The sequence below is a fragment of the Sturnus vulgaris genome, chromosome 1 (genome assembly GCF_052056855.1).
Source record: "Sturnus vulgaris isolate bStuVul1 chromosome 1, bStuVul1.hap1, whole genome shotgun sequence".
NCBI lineage: Eukaryota > Metazoa > Chordata > Aves > Passeriformes > Sturnidae > Sturnus > Sturnus vulgaris.
Genome location: NC_142243.1, coordinates 87958091 through 87976544, shown reverse-complemented (window position 1 = coordinate 87976544; position 18454 = coordinate 87958091). Strand labels below are relative to the sequence as shown.

Below are 18454 nucleotides of genomic sequence, written 5' to 3'. Positions count from 1 at the left end.
TTATGAGAAGCAAATGAGAACAGAAAAGTGCAATATGGAATAGTCAGACCTTGGTGGTGCCAGGTCCCCATCCTCAGCTTTTAAGGCTGGTGACTTCTGCCTTTGTTAAAACAGAAAACAGGGATGAAATCTTTCTGAAATGGTGTCCATCTTACCCACCTGGGTTTCTACTGATGCCCCACCTAAACATGTCAAGTCAATCAGGCATGGCACATGGTGTATAGATGTGTATTAATTGCAAGTGCTTAATTTTTGGTGGTTTTTCTTTAGAGTTAGATTAAACAATAATTTCTACTGAAAGAAAGTACCCTGTCAAAAAAAAAAAAAATCATATCCTAGTCAGCTGTAATTTTTTGAAGGAATATAATGTGCAGATTCTGAATTACAGATAAATTTCTTGCTATATATGAATTTTGCGTGGATTAGTTTAATATTCTTGGAAGTAGAAAGTTTAGGGAATTGTTATTGGAAAATGTGATATGAACCCCAGTGACTGTTTCTGAGTATGCAGATGCATTTATTTGTTTGTTTATTTATTTATTTAAGATCACAGTATGCACTTTTCCATAAGATACGTATCAAGAAAGTATAATTGTAAACAAATGCTCAATATGTTGATAAAACCACTAGCCTAACTGCATACCTAATGTGAATTCCACTCCCAAAATAAATAAGATTTAACTACAACAGTTAATAAATAAGGTGACATCAACATGAACATTAAAAAGACCTAATTCAGCAATTGCTTCATAGTTACACAGAAAACGTGACAAAGTCGTATCATTAACACATGGATCCTTTTCTCTTTCATAATTCGGTTTTTATTTATCCATTCTCAGTTTGCAGATTCATTTAACTTTAATCCTCACAAATGGCTCCTAGTGAATTTTGACTGCTCTGCAATGTGGTAAGTATTACAGTAAAGGGAAACATTATAAGAGACAAAAAGGAGGTTTTATTAGTCTTCCTTTCTAGTAGTAGAAATTTCTTTATATTTCCCAACTGAAATTATGAGAACTGCATAACTTTAAATTTTATAAATTATTTACAGAATTCAAACTTTCATTTAATCCAAGTATCAGAACCATGAAATTTTGAATTAGGCCTGAGCTCTGTATTAAGTTTCAAAAAGAGAGAGAAGTCCCAAAAGGTTTGCAGATTTATACTTGCTCCATTTTGGGACTGCTTAAAACATAAATAAAAAAAAACCCTTATTTTAAGGGTATCAGTGCAATGAACAGCATGCTAAACAGGGCTTTTTAAATTTTTCTTCCTTTTCCATAACATTTCTTTTGGTTTGATTCTTTTAAAAGCCTTTCTAAAAATGTTTAAGATTTGGCTGATGAAAAGCAGCTGATTTCAAAAAGGCCTATTTATGTAATTTTGTACTGACTTTCAGTTTTCCCAGATGACAGCAGAGTTATTTTGATATTAAATGATGCCAAAATAGAAACCCATAGACATACTTTCAAACAAAGCAAAGTATCATGGCAGTAATAATAGCATGGGTTTGTTAAAAACATTCCATAGTAGATGATCCTGTTTTGTCCCAAACTAAATGATTACTAGCATCACAGTTAATGATACTTATTAACAAAACAGCTATACAGCTATTCAACAAATGCAGACTATTTATCAAAATAAATGAAAACATTAATTTCACTTATAATAGAACAAAATTTTCAAAAGAGAAAAAAAGAAGACTCCAAAACATCATCCAGAAATAGGTCACCTTATTTAAAAGAGGAATAAATGTAAGACAGTGCTCGCTCAGTTGCTTTTGGTTAACCTTCGTCTCTTTTAATTTCCCTGGCAAAGTATACTTTTCAGGTAATGTATTATGGTTTCTACTTTAATATTTCAACTGATGTAGGCATTTTAAATCTACCAACACATTGTGGTTTTTTCTTTTCCTTAGGGTAGATGGCTTACATTCTGACCCTAATTAATCAGTAGTGGCAGCACCCCATAACATCCTGTGTCTCTGTGTGTAAGGAAGGAGGAAGATGATGAAACAAACTCCCTTTCTAGTTCCTCCCATTTTTTTCTCATCACTCAAAGACATTGTTAAAAACTTGCAAATTAGACAATATGCTATCATTCTCTTTAATGTTTGTAGAACAATTAGGAACCATAGTCTAGTCCCTAACAGTTTAGTTTCTCATTAATTCTACTTTCCCTGAAAACCCTGTAGAGCTATGTTAAAGGCATTTTGCCTGGCTTTCCAGTAAAACAAGTTATATACAATCACACTGTGATTTCCCATCTCAGGTGATTTTAGGTTATTCCTGGTAAAGCTTAGACTTTAGGCTTAGGAAAGTATTTTTTCTGTGTTTTGTTTTTTGTTGGCTTTTTTGGGTTTATTTTTATTAGATAAACCATTGCATAAAATGCTTGTTTTCATAGATACGAAGATTCCAGGACTCTAGAGAGACCTTGCAATGTCGCCTTTACTCAAAGTAGAAGTTTGACAACTATAGCCCTTGGTCTTCAATTCAGCTAGGCATTTATGCATAGGGGTTAATCACTTAATACAGAATAAATGTACACAAACTCTTGAAGCCAAGTCCATTGTCCAGCTAATTCTAAGACCTACGTCCAAAATTCACCTGTCTTACCAACTGTAACACTCTCAGAGAAGGTGAAAAGTAATAATAAAGGATGAAGGATGGTAAGAAAAAGTAACTGTGAAGGATACATAGTCCTCTTAGGATCCATGAAAATACTAAGTATGATACTGTGGTAATATGGAAAGACTTCAATAAATACTGAACATAATTTCAGAACCAGAGTAATCTGAGTTCCATTGATGGGCAGACTTCAAAGCAACCCAGACTCCTCAGCACTTTCCCCAATAAACACTTGCATTTCTTTTCACTGCAAGCTGATGAAAATAATCTACCCATTAGATCTGTAATGTAATTATGTAATTACTCAGTGCAATATGTGGCACTGATGTGGTTTCAGATTTGAAGACAATTTCATCATAAACCTTTTGTAAAATATTCTCAGACTTCCTGATGTACAGAAAAGAACAATTTCCTATAAAAAAGAACTTAATAAAGCCAGTCCAAGAAGGGTGTATTTTTTATATTCAAATATCAGAGTCCTTTAGAGACTTTGTCTTGAAACTACAAGTCAGTTTTGCCTGACCTGTTTAATTGATACTCTGGAATATTATAAAGTAGGAAGAGGTGTCTTCAGTCAGAGAGAATGAAAATAATAATCTTGCAAAGGCTTGGCATTTTTGACTTCCATTACCCTTTTCGGGGTTTAAATGTTAATTTTTTATTGGGAAGGGTGTTTCAGTAACTGGAAGAAGGTGCTCACAGGAAATACTTATCTGTAGATCATAGGACACCGAATAGTTTGGGTTGAAAGGGAACTTAAAAATCATCTGCTTCCAACCCCGCTGTCATGGGCAGGGACACTTTACACTAGCCCAAGTTGCTCAAAGCCCCATCCAGCCTCTCTTGAAGACTGCTTGAAATGAAATTGTGTTTCACTTCCTGACTTCAGTTGAACAAACTTGAACAATCTACTTGAACACAAACTGAAGTGAAATTTTCCTGCTGGTTCGTAATATGAGGTCACCTTTTTATCTGTCATTAAAAATGCACAAAATAGAGTGAGGCAGGTAAAAACTGCAGATCAAGTCACTTCTCACAGATCTTCATTACTTATTTCACCAGGAGTTTTGTTGTGCATTTTGTATTATGAGTATTTAATATGTGAATCTGTGTTACTTAATCTAGGTCTTGGTCTCTAGCATAACATCTAGCCTTTAAATAAGTTTACCAGTATAATTTGTGAAATCCATATTCACAGGATCACAGATTCATAAGGGTTGGAAGGGATTTCTGGACATGATGTAATCCTATGATTTTCATCTTGATAGGTAGTCAAGGAACATCTTTCAGGCTGTGGATGAGCCCCTTTAACAGAGAGTTGTCCTCTACAGTCATTCAACTTTTCTTTTTACAGTAACCACCGTGTGGCTCTCTTTGTTTGTCTTGCTCACAGACATCTAAAACCTCTAAAGAATTCTACCTGATTTTTGTCTGAATGTTGGAGAGTGGAGGTTGAAGCCCTGCTTTTTTTGATTACCAGGGTCCAAGGTGTCTCAAGCTCAGTGTTATCCACTGTAGGCATATGGTTCTGGAGCCACATATTTACCTCTGTTTCAGTCCCTCTACTACCACACAGCCTGTTGGCTGTGTCTTGTAATGCAGCCATCTGACAACAGGTCATCCACCTGTGCACACCTTGTGCAGGTACCAGCCTTTTCTCCAGGAGAAGTATCTGGGCATTCATTGCAAGCTACCAGCAGTACTGACATCTCTTTCCTTACCAGTTCCATCTGAGTGGCAGCATCAGGCTTCTCAGGGGCTGCCTCCATCCACACACTGGGTTTGGCTCTGAGGTGGATCCCACCATTATGGCAGAGACCTGAGCACTGAGGGCTCTGGTGTGGGCCTTCTTGAGCACTTAGGACTTGCCTGAGGTGTGGATCTACTTGCAGAATGCAGCAGCACCCTTCCTGCATGCCCTGCCTATGGAAACTTCCATGTCATTTTTGTGTCTTCTAAGCTAGATGTTGCTGCAGAGTAGTTGCCTGTTCCATTGCTTAATACAACATCTTAACAGGAGAAGAAATTAGGTGCTCACAAAACATCTAAAGACATTGCTTTGTAACTTGGATTAGCTGCATAGAGAATGAGATACTGAAACACAAATATATCAAAGTAATCAAATATTTCAAATAAACTGCAGTAGAACAACCTAGAATTTGTTAAAAATATTTATCCTAATTAAATCTTTTTCAGTTATTGTTTTCTTCCTTTTGTCCACAGGACATTTCTAGCAATAATTAGGTTATTCATTGCTTTTATTTTATCTGAAAATCTGTCACTATTTTTTATGCGTGTAAGTTTATTTATTTTCAGCTATGTGCTTCCCATACCTGAAGGCATATACTTAGCTGTTGACCTTCCCTGACCATTAGGGAGAGGAAGGCTTTTTGTTTGTTTAAATAAGGTGTTTTATGACCACAGTCTAGATGTGAATGAGAGTGGGAGTATGTACTGTGCATTTATACATACACACTAAAATATTGGAAATTAGACTTTTACTTAGAAATTCACAATTCTACATTAAACCATTAAAACACAAAAAAAAAGGTTTGGACTTTTTAAATTAGAGTATTGTTGATATAATTTTTGCTTACTCTGTAATATATTTATAGGCATAATAGAATGATGTAGCAGTCTATCCCTTTTTGATTTATGGTTTCTTCTTCTCCTGCCTCTATAAACCCCAACATTTGTGGAGGTGAGTCAGTCTTACTAAGCATGAAGCATGAACCAGAAAAATCTTGTTATTAATAAATGGCAAAACACAGTTTATTCTCTCTAAAAGGGACACAATGGCTTTTGAACCTCAGTCCAGTCACACCATCCCTAGCTGGCAACAGTAAGTTACGCTTCTCAGTGTAACATTGTGCTGTAGAATGTCTGTCAGGAATTGTGTAGTGGATCCAGCTAATGGCAGGGTGGTACAAGAGGAGAGCCTGAGTCAGGACTGGGGGTTTGTCCCTTCCAGCAGCTGCTGCTGCTGCTTCCACAGCAGCATGGAGAGGCAGTGGCCAGCACCCCCAAAGCCTCAGCGCAGCTCTGCACGATGTTTGGGAAGCAACAGCTCTTCCCACGCAGCTTTGTACTGCAGTAATTTCAAGACAACTTCTGTTGACTGCAAACATTAACATTGCTTCAGCTAGTCTCACATTCTGGTGTGAGTGTCTATCACCATAAAAAGATCCTCTATGTCTGTTTCTTGTCTGTTTTTAAATATGCAGTCGTGCAGTCATGCTGCCCGTTCCTGCTGAGCCTTACACTTAACTACTTGTAAGTACAGTACTGATATGGCTGTGAAAAAGCGCTGAAAATGGCACAGGCTGTGCTCAGGAAATATGCCAGTTTAAACACATTCAATTTGACTTTACTTCTTGTGGAAATTTAATCCCTTAAGTCTTTATTCTTAAATTTCTCAATTTGATTTCTTTCTCTTTTTTTATACAGGGTGAAAAAAAGATCAGATTTAATAGGTGCCTTTAAATTAGAACCTCTTTACCTGCAGCATCACCATCAGGAGTCTGGTAATTTTATATTTAAATGAGATTATTATTATTTTGTTTGCACTCTGATATTTAATGGAGAAAAAAAGGACTTAAGATGAAAATGGCAATTCTTAAACTACCCAAGTTGTTTAGGAGGCTGTTTCCATTTTCTTAGCACTCTAGGGAGCTAAGCTCATTAAAGTGCAAATACATGTCTAGTGAGATTTTAGATAGTTAAAAGCAATACAAGAGAAGTAATTTCATAAAGCATTATGCATTACTACTTTTGTATTGGGATTTCCCCAGTTTCAGACTTATCACTGATTGATTGCAGGAGTGTTGAGAAAATTCATATTATCTTTTGGCTGTCAGATAAATGTATTAATGGATGTTGTGTAACAAGTCCCTTATCCTGTCTTCCCCAGCACATCTTTCTTCAGAATAATTTCAGGATCTGATTTGGTTTTAGAGTTTCTAAGGTCTGTGACTTATTTTCTTAGTTGTTCGTGCAATCTGTGATTCAAATCTTTCAGAAACCCATTTGAGGAGCAAACACTCCCTGAAACTACAAAGAAGAAGTGAACTGTGTTTGCTGTCTGTGTTCTGCTTTTGAGTGATAGCTTTCTGGGACATTATGCTGTAGCCTTCATGCTCTTACACTGGCTGTAGAGAAAGGCAGTAAGAGCAGACTGTCTTGTACAAAATGCTCATGAAAGCTCTTCACAAAATGCTCACAAAGAACTTAAAAACCTCAGGCTCTGTACAAAGCTCCTTAATGGATTAGTGCTGGTCCTTGCACATACCTAGCAACTGCAGAGTGGTATTTGCCCTCCTGAAGTCCATTTTTACACATTTGGTTATAAACGGAATAATTGTGAAGATGGTCACAGCAGTGCAGTGTCAACATGTGGTGGAACTTGCCTCATAACTTTCTGAAGAGAGTGAATCATCAGTGGAAGGTCTTACCATATACTGAACCTCATCATGTTCCTGGAATTGCTGGTGCTGTTCTGTGTTCAGAAGTGTATCCTGTTATGGCTATGAAATCACTGACATTTAAATTAATACCATCCAGAATTCCACTATTCACTAAAAAGCCCAGGAAAAATGGATTCATGTGCCTTAATCCTGAGCTACATAAACCTTGAATTTTATTACTTTTCTCCATTTCCAAGGAATACAAACATAGAACAGTGCAGTAAACAGGAACATATTACATGCAGTAAATATGAGTTGAGGTTCACTGTCTAAAGGTTGGAATTTTTAAGAAAAAAAAAAACGAACTTTTTTTTGCCTTTTCTAATGGAATATACAAGTTACACCAAATACACTTAAGGCATTAGCTTTTACTTAACATACATTAAAAATATTTATCTTCACGAAAAGATATCCAGCCTTAACTAAAATGAAAATATGTTTTTGGGACAACTGATAGTGCTGATACAAGAACTTTAGGTCTTACCTGGGTTAAATAACACCTGAAGGAAACCAAACCTTTCTTAAAAACAAGTTGTTTCAGTAAGGACACCAAGTTGACCTGAAAACTTTATCACCCCAGTTGGAGAAAGAGTTTTTTAGCCTTTCATCTTGCCCTCAGAAGGGTGATAGCATGTTATGTGATCTAACGTCATGATTTCAAATAGATCAGCTGATTACTAACAGTCTAGGAATGCTATTTTTTTTCTATGCTCCATTCCTATTCGATATCAATTTTCCAAGAAGTTGGACAACACTTTTCAAATGCAAATGCCCCTGGTTAAATTCCCAACCCACACTTGCTTCTTCAATAAACACAGTCAAATTTGTTACACGAAGGTGCTGCAGTCCCCATTGATCCCTGTGTGATTTACGGGATGTCAGCACTCTTGGAAATACGATTTGTCTAATGGAGGGTCTTGAATTCTCTCTATCCTCATATCTGAGAATTCCTATCCTGGTTGACTAAGTAAATGAAGTAGTATTTCTGAATTCACTCATCTCTCACTCAAGAATTTAAATGAGCAGAAAAATATCTCTATCTGTGAGCAATTACTCTTAATAACCATATGGCAATTATGTGTGTCCCCAAGGGGAGAGTCTTTATTTTGTCATTAATTATAATTTTATGTGATTTACATCATCACACCAGGAAGATTATACTAGCTTGCCTGGCAACCCAGGATATAGGTCAAATCCTCATGGCAGTGTTAGAAGAATGCAGCTTTATACTCTATTGTGAACACCACATACGCTCCCACAATGCAATTCCTCCTGGTTAAATACAGATGTAAGACTAAGGCTTGTAATCAAGGAATCAAGCACTAATCATTGATTACATTCTGCTTCACAGCTTGTGAAAGGCGTTGTTGTGGATCATTAGGCATAGCCCCTTACAGGAGCGTAGGATTATTTATCTGTCACCAGTTGCTTTACTCTCTTTGCTACCAGTCTTGCAGCTATCAAACAGAAATGGCTGCTACAATGCAGAAGAATATAAATGTTATCAATTTACCTCGTTACCAAGCAGAGACAACCACATTCATTTCCTGAAGTCCAGGAACAGTTTAATGATTGTTGGTTGTTTTTTTACCACCTGGAAACCAACATAGTAGCAGATTAAAGAACCTAATGGCCTCCTGTTACAGAGAATCAAGGACCATGTTTTTTCCTATGTTTTGGCTGCAAATGCGAGAACATTGGCGAGAGAGCTTGTAACACAGGAAAAGTTGTTTTTCTTTTTCCCTAGAAAACATAAAGGCTGAAAATTATATAAATGGCATATACTGGTCAAATTTAGAAGATGGACCTTCCAGCTAACAGTTCCAGGAGTACTTAGCATTTTCCCAAGGAATCCAAGTACATACTCTCCTATGAAGCTTATAATCCACGGCAGAGAAATAAAGCAGAATAAGGAAGCTAAGCAGATGCTTCCTAAAGAAGTGCTTTAAATATTACATCAGTTTAATTTCTGTTACTGACTTACAGCAAGTAACTGACTGTGTTCAAGTTTACTGTGAAATCAGTTTAACTCCTTGATTCAAAGAAAAGTTGGTGAATCCTGATGCTGTGTGCTTATATAAAGTACAGCTAATAATGCCCTCTACTTGCCTCCTTGGACTGCTTTGTGGCTTAGCCCATCTGTGTAAGGGGCTTTCACTACATCAAAAGAAAAACCATAAAAAAATTGCAGAATACTATTCTCCAAGCAGGAACAGGTCAAAGTTATTTCTTCCAGTCACTTATTAGACATCCTGGAGAATTAGCAACAAATATATATATCAGTATAAAAGGTATTTGGAAGTAGATTATCTTAAAGATTGTTACCAGTTCACTAGGGGTAAAGGCAATGACATTTCACAGCAGAGTGAGTCTGGGGATTCTGCAAACTGTTTAAACAAAAATTAATAATAGTTGTTTTATCTACTGTTTGTTTTCCCTACAAGAAGAAAATAAACATAATATTTGATCTGTCATCTCTATAGTATCTGCAGAATAACAGAAAGGAGAACAGTGTTTCTTCTGTAAATTGTTTGTTAGTGGCATATTTTGACTAGCTAAGGAACAAAGGTTATTACAAGTACCTTCATTTAACATGATACCAAATACCCAGCTAGATATTTAGTGGTCCTATTGACACTGATGATGCTGAAGTTTGTACCAGATGTAAAGGATAGCTAAGATACAGCTTTTTCAGGAACATTTGAATGATTAAAGTCTTTGGCTATTGTGATGATGATGATGAAATGTGAACATTTTTTCTTTAATTTCCAGGTCTTGTAACAGACTATCGGGTAAGTACAGTGTCAATGTAGTAATTAATACTATTATTTGTATTTACTGGTATTTTTAGGGCTTTATTTTCCATTACTATTGTAAACTTCCAAACTTCATGTTTCTTTACAAGAAGGATGCAGCTTGCTAAATTTTTTAACATTCCTCAAACAAACTTGGTTGGGTTTTTTTGTTGTTTTTTGAAAAAATAAAAATTGTTTAGAGGCAGAAATTGCATGTGCAATACCTTTAGATTTAGACAATAGAAAGAAAATTCCTAGAGTTCTGGGTTTGGTGGCTTTTTTCTTTAACATAGTGAATAGCACAATTTTTAAAAAATTAAAAACAGTTCTATTTTAATCTTTTACCATGGAAACACTGTTGTTTTGAAGTGGAAAACATGCCTGTCTTTGTAAATGCTAGCCCCACAACTTTAAACAAGCCAATGTACATAAGTTTCTCAGATAGTTATTTTCCTAAAGCCTTTGAGGAGAATTCAGGATGCACAAAGAAAATCTGATTTGCCTCATGACCCTTCCATTCCGACTCCAACCTCCTTTGCCAATTTTAATTTGAAAATATTGAGTATTAAATGTTATTAATAAACAGGGATTAATAAACCAGGAATGGATATTTCTTCTATTATTTGATCCACTTCTAGCAACTGCCCCTAGGATGTGGCAATGTGGTTCACGTCAAAACCAGGGCACAGTGCACTTTCTGCTGTGTCACTGCAGTGATGACCTCTGACACGGGCTCTTCTCTCTGGGTTGCAGCACTGGCAGATCCCCCTGGGCAGGAGGTTCCGCTCCCTGAAGCTGTGGTTCGTGCTGAGGATGTACGGGGTCAAGGGGCTGCAGGAGCACATCCGCAAGGTGACTGGGAATTGCCTTCTCGGGTACCTGTGGTGGCATGGCAGGGGAGATGAGCTGGCTACCTATCTACCCTCCGTGACTTCTGCACATGTCAGAAAGCACAGGAAAACACTTTTAGGCAGCTCAGTTCAACAGGGCTGCTGCTCGTTTGCCCCATGTGAGGTCACAATTCCGTATCATGGCCGGATCAAAGGTGCCATTCATTTTGGGCTCATCTTTAGGAAAGGAAAGTCTTGGAATTTGGAATTTCCACGGTATGGTACCACTCAATCCCTCTCAAATTAAGCCAGAGCACATCTTTGGTTTTATTGTGGAAACACACGGATATTCATGACTTCTTTATTTTATTAATGTGAATGCATTGATAGGATGTTTAGATTATGATTAAGGGATACAGTGACTTATTTGGCATGTCTACCTCTGCTGTTGCTTTTTTTCCTGTTTAAAATATATTTTTGTTAAAGAAAGAATGTGTATAACTTACAGTTTGTTAATACTGTTATAAGTACTAAGTTTATTCTCGATGGAAAAAGGAGGGGTTTTTATCATTAAAAAACACATGTGGCGCCTGTCTAAATTTTATATATACTTTCTCTGCATCAGTAAAGTCAAATTCAAGCATACCTTTCATCTTTATGAAGTTCAGGGAAACCTCTAGTGACGGGAGATCCATGACTTGGCTCTAAATATTTATAAAAATATCCATTAGCTAAGGGCCTAGCCTAGCATACCAAATTCCTTGCAGACACACATTCTTTTCAATTTTGGTACTGAACAGAAGAATTCCTAAGAAAAGCTTTGGAAGAATCATATCGCTTGCATGGCCTTTTGTCAGGCTGGTTTCCACAGGTCAGTATTTACATTCAAAAAAATCCCTCTTTCCTTGTCTCCCACATATTTCCCCAACTATCCTGCCAAAAGCTGCTTGTCTTCATAGAATCGTAGCTGAGGACCAAGCTTTAATATTTTCTGTGACAATACAGTTCAGAAAGGCAAAGCAAATGAATCTTTTCTTAAAGATACTGACTCCAAAGTAAAACCCTTGTATGCTTCCTCATTTGTAAAGGTAATTCACACAGCTAAGATTTCCAAGGGCTTGTTGAAAGGATTGTTTGGTTTATATGTCTAAGGACTAAATTGTTCTTCAGTATAGAGAAAAAAATAAGTTATGAAAAGACGAGGGATAATTAGGTGAAGAATTTTTCTCACTGTATACATCTTCAAATTGGAACCATTAAATTAATTTCTCATTGTGCCTCCTTACCCACCTCTAATGAATGCTGGTTCAGTGGGTTCCAAAGCGTCTTAAAAAAAAAAAAGTAATTTCTATCTCTAGCAAGCCTCTGTTGAACTTAAATTTCAAGAAATAATTGCATTTCATTTCCTCCCTGCTCTAGCAGAATTTAAGGAATCTCTTGTGAGTTTTCAGATACATTGATAAAATTTTATCACTAGCTGCAAAATGAAAATTAAAAATGCATTTTTTATCTTGTACTTTTTCCTGTCGTCTCAGGAATTATCATGAGCTTCAGGCAGATTGTGATGACTTTGCTTTTTGTGGAGTAGTAATGAAGTATCTAAAACAGCCTAACATTGGTTTAAATTTTCAAACCTATAGACAAGTTTCCAAATTAAAAATAATTTGGAATTTAGCTTCACTTGTTAGCTGAACTCTAACATTGCTCATTCCCATGCCTGGCCTTGAGAAGTTGCTTTCTTTTAAACATGCTGTGTAGCATCTTGCAAATAACAGTTTTTATATTCCCATTGATGGCCAAGGCAGTCCCAGGCAGTTCATGGTCCCAGGCTGGTACTTGGGTATGCTGGCTACTTGGGACTTTTGGCTGAGTTTTAAGGGAAGCCCTGTAGGTCTCAGAATTATTTCTGAAGCTGCATATGATGATTTGGAGATGCATTTAAGTGGGTGATGGAGTGGGCATAGGTGGAATGAGAGGAGACCTAGGAACAGTGGCTGAGGCAGGTATTGCAACCTTCCAGTGGAGAGCAGAGGGGCTGAGCTGGGGAAGCAGGAAGAAGTGGTCTCTCTCTACTGTGTTATTAAGGAGTTGCCCTGAGGAAAGGGTAACAGAATTAGGCAGAAGAGTGGAGGTTTGAAGCAGCTCCTTGGGCTGCAATCTGGGGAAGGAGAGCCGATGTTTGCTCCTAAGTCATAGAAAACTCTAGGAAGATCTGTGCATTGTTTATAGAGTTCTAGTTAGGCTTTTTTTGTGCAGCTTGGTGTTACTTTCAAAGGGATTTGAGATTTTCAGTAGTGATGAGCTTCCGACATACAGAGGGAAAAAACATTGTAGATCCTTAAGAATCCACCCTATTTGTTGTGTTGGCAAGTTTCTTTGTGGAAGACCAAAGACATCTGTAACTGTCTCTTCACAAACTTTTTTTTCCTTGATGTAAACTGCCACAAATTTTTTTCCCCCTCTTTTATTAATATATTTTAAGGAAAAGATGTTGTGTTTGCAGCGTTAAGGTCTACATCAAAATTACTGGATAACCACTGCAACTTGGCATTTGCTTGAAGATGGCATTTAGGGACTAAAATGTTCCCAGGATATGAAAATGTGTGACTTGGATTTAGATATAGGAGCTTTTTTTGTTTTCCAAACATTCCAGTTACGCACTCTTTTCACACATAGCATGTCATATCAATCTATTGCAAAGTATAGGCTTTAAAGCAGTGGTAAACGGGAGGATAGTGATCTTTGAAGGATGTGGGGAGATACAAATAGAAATTTTGGAGGTAAGTCCAAAAGCCACAGAGGAGATGTAAAAGAGGGCAAACCCAACAACCTTCTTTTGGACTGATGCCAACTACTCAGAGTCGATATAAATGTGAAATCCAAATGCCCATGTAAATGGCCCATTTGTGAACTGCTTGACCATCTCTTTATTATTCCTTTGTTAGTTTAAGTCCTCTCAAAGAGCTCAGAAGTAATTTGAGAAATTTAGAAATTAGTTTTTGTATGCAATCCCTATGAACATTGTGACTCAGCTGAATCCTCCTTAGGATCAGAAGTAATCAGTGTACTGAGGATAATGAATGCCATTAAAAATTAACAGTAGAGCACAAGAAACTGGAACTGCAAAGAACAGCAATACTACAGATAGTATTTGAAGTGGAGAGTGGCACAGTCCAAATGGCTGCTAAGAATACTTTTCTGACAGTGTTTCCCTTCAGTGTAGTGGGATACAGTCTAAGGCAGGCAAAGAAGTAAAATTTATAGGAGAAAAAGTATGAAATGATCAGGTCTAGGCTAGTATGCTTGTCTGCATATACACAGTAGTGTATTCTGATGCTTCAGAGGAGCTCCCTGCAATCAAAAGGTATTTTAGCTTTTGAAGGCATTGCCCAAAAATTAAAATTCAGCTTGAACATTTCAATGCAGAAGCATTTATATTTATATTTATATTTATATTTATATTTATATTTATATTTATATTTATATTTATAGATATAGATATAGATATAGATATATAGATGTAGTTATATTTATATTCATAGTTATAATTATTTACTCAGACATACATAGAAAAATATTTATTTTTTAAAATAAGGATGACATTATAGTCCCTCACAAGTTTACTGCTCGCGTTATTGATCATGTAAGACATTTCCCTTAATCCAGAATAACAAATTAATTAGATCCCTTGTCTCTTTTCTCACTCTTCTGCAGAAGAGCAATGCTTATTTACCTTAGATAATAGTGACACATAACAATTCCTCATAAGCCTCTTTTTTTCAATCAGCTAAATTGCACTGCAGACTGGGGCTGTTATTCTGTTCCAATATACCAAGATACTTCAGGACACTAACACAGTCCATGTGATTCCACTCTGAGAACCTACCTGATGAAGGGATTGCTCAAATGGTAGTTTTAGAAACAGTATATCAGTTGGATTGCTTATGTCCACATTTTCGTTAAATCAAATAACAGTTCTAGATAAAATAATTTTGAAACGTTAAATAATATTTGAATGCCAACATAAAGTTAATGGTGCTAGGGACACAGCTTGACACAGATGTCAAAATCAAATGCACTTGGAGGGTTAAGATATCCATAGGTCAGGCTTGGTATGTACACATTCAGCAGAAAACTGAGAACAGCCTGTCAGTCTTTTACTTCTTTCCTATCCTCAGTTTCAGTGCCTGCAGTTTTCCAAATGGGATTTATTTTCACAGTGTACCTGCCTGTCTTGAAAAGCTGAAGCACTAAAGCCACACGTGTCCTCCTGCAAGTTATTGCCATGCTCAAGTCCAGAGCGTGGGTACAGCTTTTGGACTTAAAGAGGCACGTGTGACACCTAAATGCCCTGCAGTTCTACAGAACTTGAACTTCCAGGCTTAATAATATTTAACTTTACTGTTGCAGCAATCTTTGTAAGAGCAATTCAGGATAATAGCTTATGGTTCAAAGGTGCAGGGCCTTGGGTAACTATATTTAGGTAAAGCTATACACGTGAAACTCCAGTTAAATCCCCACTTTCTCTCCTTCCATTTCAGTAAAACCTAAAACGCTTGGTGCCCCCCAGTGTCTTTACTAATTATTGCTGTTAAGACTTGCTGTGGATAAAAGTATTTTCATCCAGACATGAATGCAAAATACGTCTTGAATTTTGGTTTGTACCTTAACTAAAAAATTTCTGTTTTCCCATGTTTTACTTCTTTCAAATTCCTGAAAAATCATTTAGTTCAAAAAGTGGACATAGGCACCTGCTATAAAATGCATAGCTTGGGTCTGGAGTTTTCTTGTACAGACTACTCACAGTAAGCTAGATCTTAAATGTTTCCTTTATTCAATTCTTAACCAGATAAATTTTGATGAAACTCAGCTGGTGATTACATTCAGCTGGACAGTTGTGAAATTCTTATCTCATTAAACATGATTTGTTTTATGGCTTTGATTTCCAAGACACGGTACACGCAGTGAAGAATTTTGTGGAGCTGTGTAAAAGACGTTTGGTTAAAGCTATGGAACATGAGGAAAGAAGGAGACAGTAAAAGACAATTAAAACACCTGTGCCTATTTCACAAACGTTTTCATGCACTCATCTGTATGTATGCATATACTTCTGGTTGGATTTCACAGCTGTAAATTCATGCTCTTCGTATTAGCAGAACATTCAAAGGCTTTGGAAGGGATTGAGCATTTTATTGGTCTCATTCCTCACTCAAAGAGCTTTCAGACTAATTTTAGAGAGAGATGATAAATGGATGTAACAAACAGCAGAGTGGAAGTGGTAACAACAGGAAAACTGGCTGGTTGCGTAGGGTACCAGTAAGCCCAATATGGAGGTTTTGAAGAAATATTTTGATTGAATCTAAACTATGTTTTTCTGTTTTAAAAGAAAAAAAAAACACCAGAAAGCTATGATTACGATTGTGACATGTGTTGGCTTTTTTCTTCTTTTTTTTCCCCCTTTTCTGTAGTTTATTTTTTGCTTTGTCCTTTTGGAAGAAGTTCCTGTGAGACATTCCACATTTAACCTTGACCGACCCAAAGTGATGTATTTAATTTTTGTTTAATAGCTGTCCTTGAATTTACAAAAAGTCAGAGTTCAAAAGCAGGGGCTTAGTTGTTTATTTTTGGTAAAATTATCTGCAATCCTAAATATATAAAAGCTGAAGAATCTTTGAACATGATTTTTAGATATTTCAGATAATTTTGGTATAGACTGGCTTTTTCAAGGCTTTTGTTTGAAGACAAACTATAATTCAAATGGCTGGTTGCTGTTGTGGTCTTACCTTTGTTGGTTGGTTGGTTGGTTGGTTGGTTCTTTGGCTTTTTCTAGGATAGTGAACACTAAGCTAATGATATAGCCAGTAAGCGGGGGACTGGATAAGAGCCCTTATCTGCAAGTGCCTGATGAGGATATGTGTTGGTTTTTTGAAAGTACTTTTACATTAATTTTCTCTTTGGAGGAAGGTATAGCAAAACATGATATGAGTATGCAAGTATCACTGACTGATGTTAAGACTTCCCAGCTGGTTTTTAGTATGTCTGTTGGTATTTTTCGAATTTATTTGAATTTTGGTTTCATCTGCTTCAAAATAATTGCTCTGGCTTGGTGCCCAGTGTCATTCTTTTTTGCCTCAGTAACTTCTCAACAGGTTTGCTGAGATTTGCTGCCTGTTTTCTTGATTCTACTGCCATCAACTTTTTTTTTCCCAACTGAAACTGAGCATCCAGGTCAGAATAATGAGCAAGTTCTCACTTTCTTCGCAGACTTCTCATATTAAGTGAACTATTCTAAAAAGTGTATCTTTCCAGCTCAATTTTCACTGAAATTGTGAGTTTTTTCCTGTATATCTGTGCATTTCCCCCTTTCCCTCTAATGATTTCTGGATTCTTTAGCCATTCCTAGCCAAAACTAACAGTGGTATAAAACTTAAAGGAGAATTATTAAAATTATTCGCTCTTAATGTGGTATCATATCAGATTGTGCTGAAGTATCTCAAGAAGTAGACCAGCACTGCCTAAGACAGACTGAGATACTAATATAGCAATGGTTCCATATGGTCTCTGGAAGTCATAAACAGGTAACACAAACAGATGGCAGTATATGAATATTATCACACATCAGCAGAAGGAACAGAGCAAAGGAATGGAAAATACTTCAGCACACCTTTTCTCTTGGTGAATCAAATGTATTCAATATAGATACTCTTTCTCTTCTCAGCACATCAGACTGTCGCATCAATTTGAACACTTAGTCCTTCAGGATGAGAGGTTTGAGATCTGTGCTGAGGTTGTCTTGGGACTGGTGTGCTTCCGGCTGAAGGTAAGGCAGCTAAGATCTCCTGTTTCTTCTCTCGTGGTTTATAGCAACACCATAACCTGCAATTGAATACAGTCTTTCTAGTTAATATACCTGATTATTTTTTAAGGAAAATAAAGCAAGTTCGTTTAGAACAAAGCAGATGAGAGAAAAAAGCTTAAGACAATTTCGTTAAAACTGAATCAAAAGCTTAAGAGAAATTAAAGCATATTAAGGTACAGAAATACACAGTCAAGGCAAACAAATGTTTAACCAGTCATATAAACTGATTTACATTCTATGTGTGATGAGCTTTGATGATTGTTTTAGCGTATTTCCCTAGACTTCTGAGTATGATGAGCGTGTATTACTTGTTTCTTGTCAAGTTAATTTCTTATGTGTATATATTTAATATTCAATTCTATTAAAATTACTATCATAGATGAAAATCAGAGCACTAAACACCTTTTTAATTGTTTTCTTTAAAGACTATTTTTTCATCTATAAAATTCTATGGTGAAACTGGGAAAATTGAAGTAAGATATGTTTAAGAACAGGTTATGTGGGAGGCCAGTTTCCCTAGTCTGCTTTTTATTACTGAACATGATCCTTTTGCCCTGTTTGGCCTTTTATTCCCCTAAATCTCTCAAAGTGCCAAGTTCATTGATGTGGAGACCTTGCCCAACGGAAACTAGAAAATTCATTTGGCACTTGGAGCATAAAAGCTGCAGTAGTTGGGAGAGCTCATTTGTTTTAATCAGACATTAAAAGGGGATCAGTGTCTCAGTTTAGGTAAAGAAGTCATTTTTTAGAGGAGCTTGCAGCTAAAGCCTCTGCAAAGGACTGGATTGTAACACTGAATCTGACCACCAAGCAACAATAACAACAGCACTACTGTTTTCTAGTTAACATGATACTTAAATGAGCTTTTAGCATTTCT

General features: G+C 36.5%; 1 protein-coding gene across 4 annotated transcripts in view; it reads left to right on the top strand.

The window, feature by feature from the left end:
• DDC (dopa decarboxylase) overlaps positions 1–18454 on the top strand; it is a 62760-nt gene that overhangs the window by 38567 nt on the left and 5739 nt on the right. For 2 of the 4 annotated variants that reach the window (XM_088171362.1, XM_088171356.1), the window contains exons 9-14: positions 840–907; positions 5419–5472; positions 6078–6154; positions 9866–9885; positions 10642–10740; positions 17437–17538. In XM_088171362.1, coding sequence (XP_088027488.1) covers positions 840–907; positions 5419–5472; positions 6078–6154; positions 9866–9885; positions 10642–10740; positions 17437–17538 — 420 coding nt within the window. The remainder of the gene's footprint in view (positions 1–839; positions 908–5418; positions 5473–6077; positions 6155–9865; positions 9886–10641; positions 10741–17436; positions 17539–18454) is intronic. The other 2 variants (XM_088171373.1, XM_014872286.2) reach the window with 1 other exon arrangement.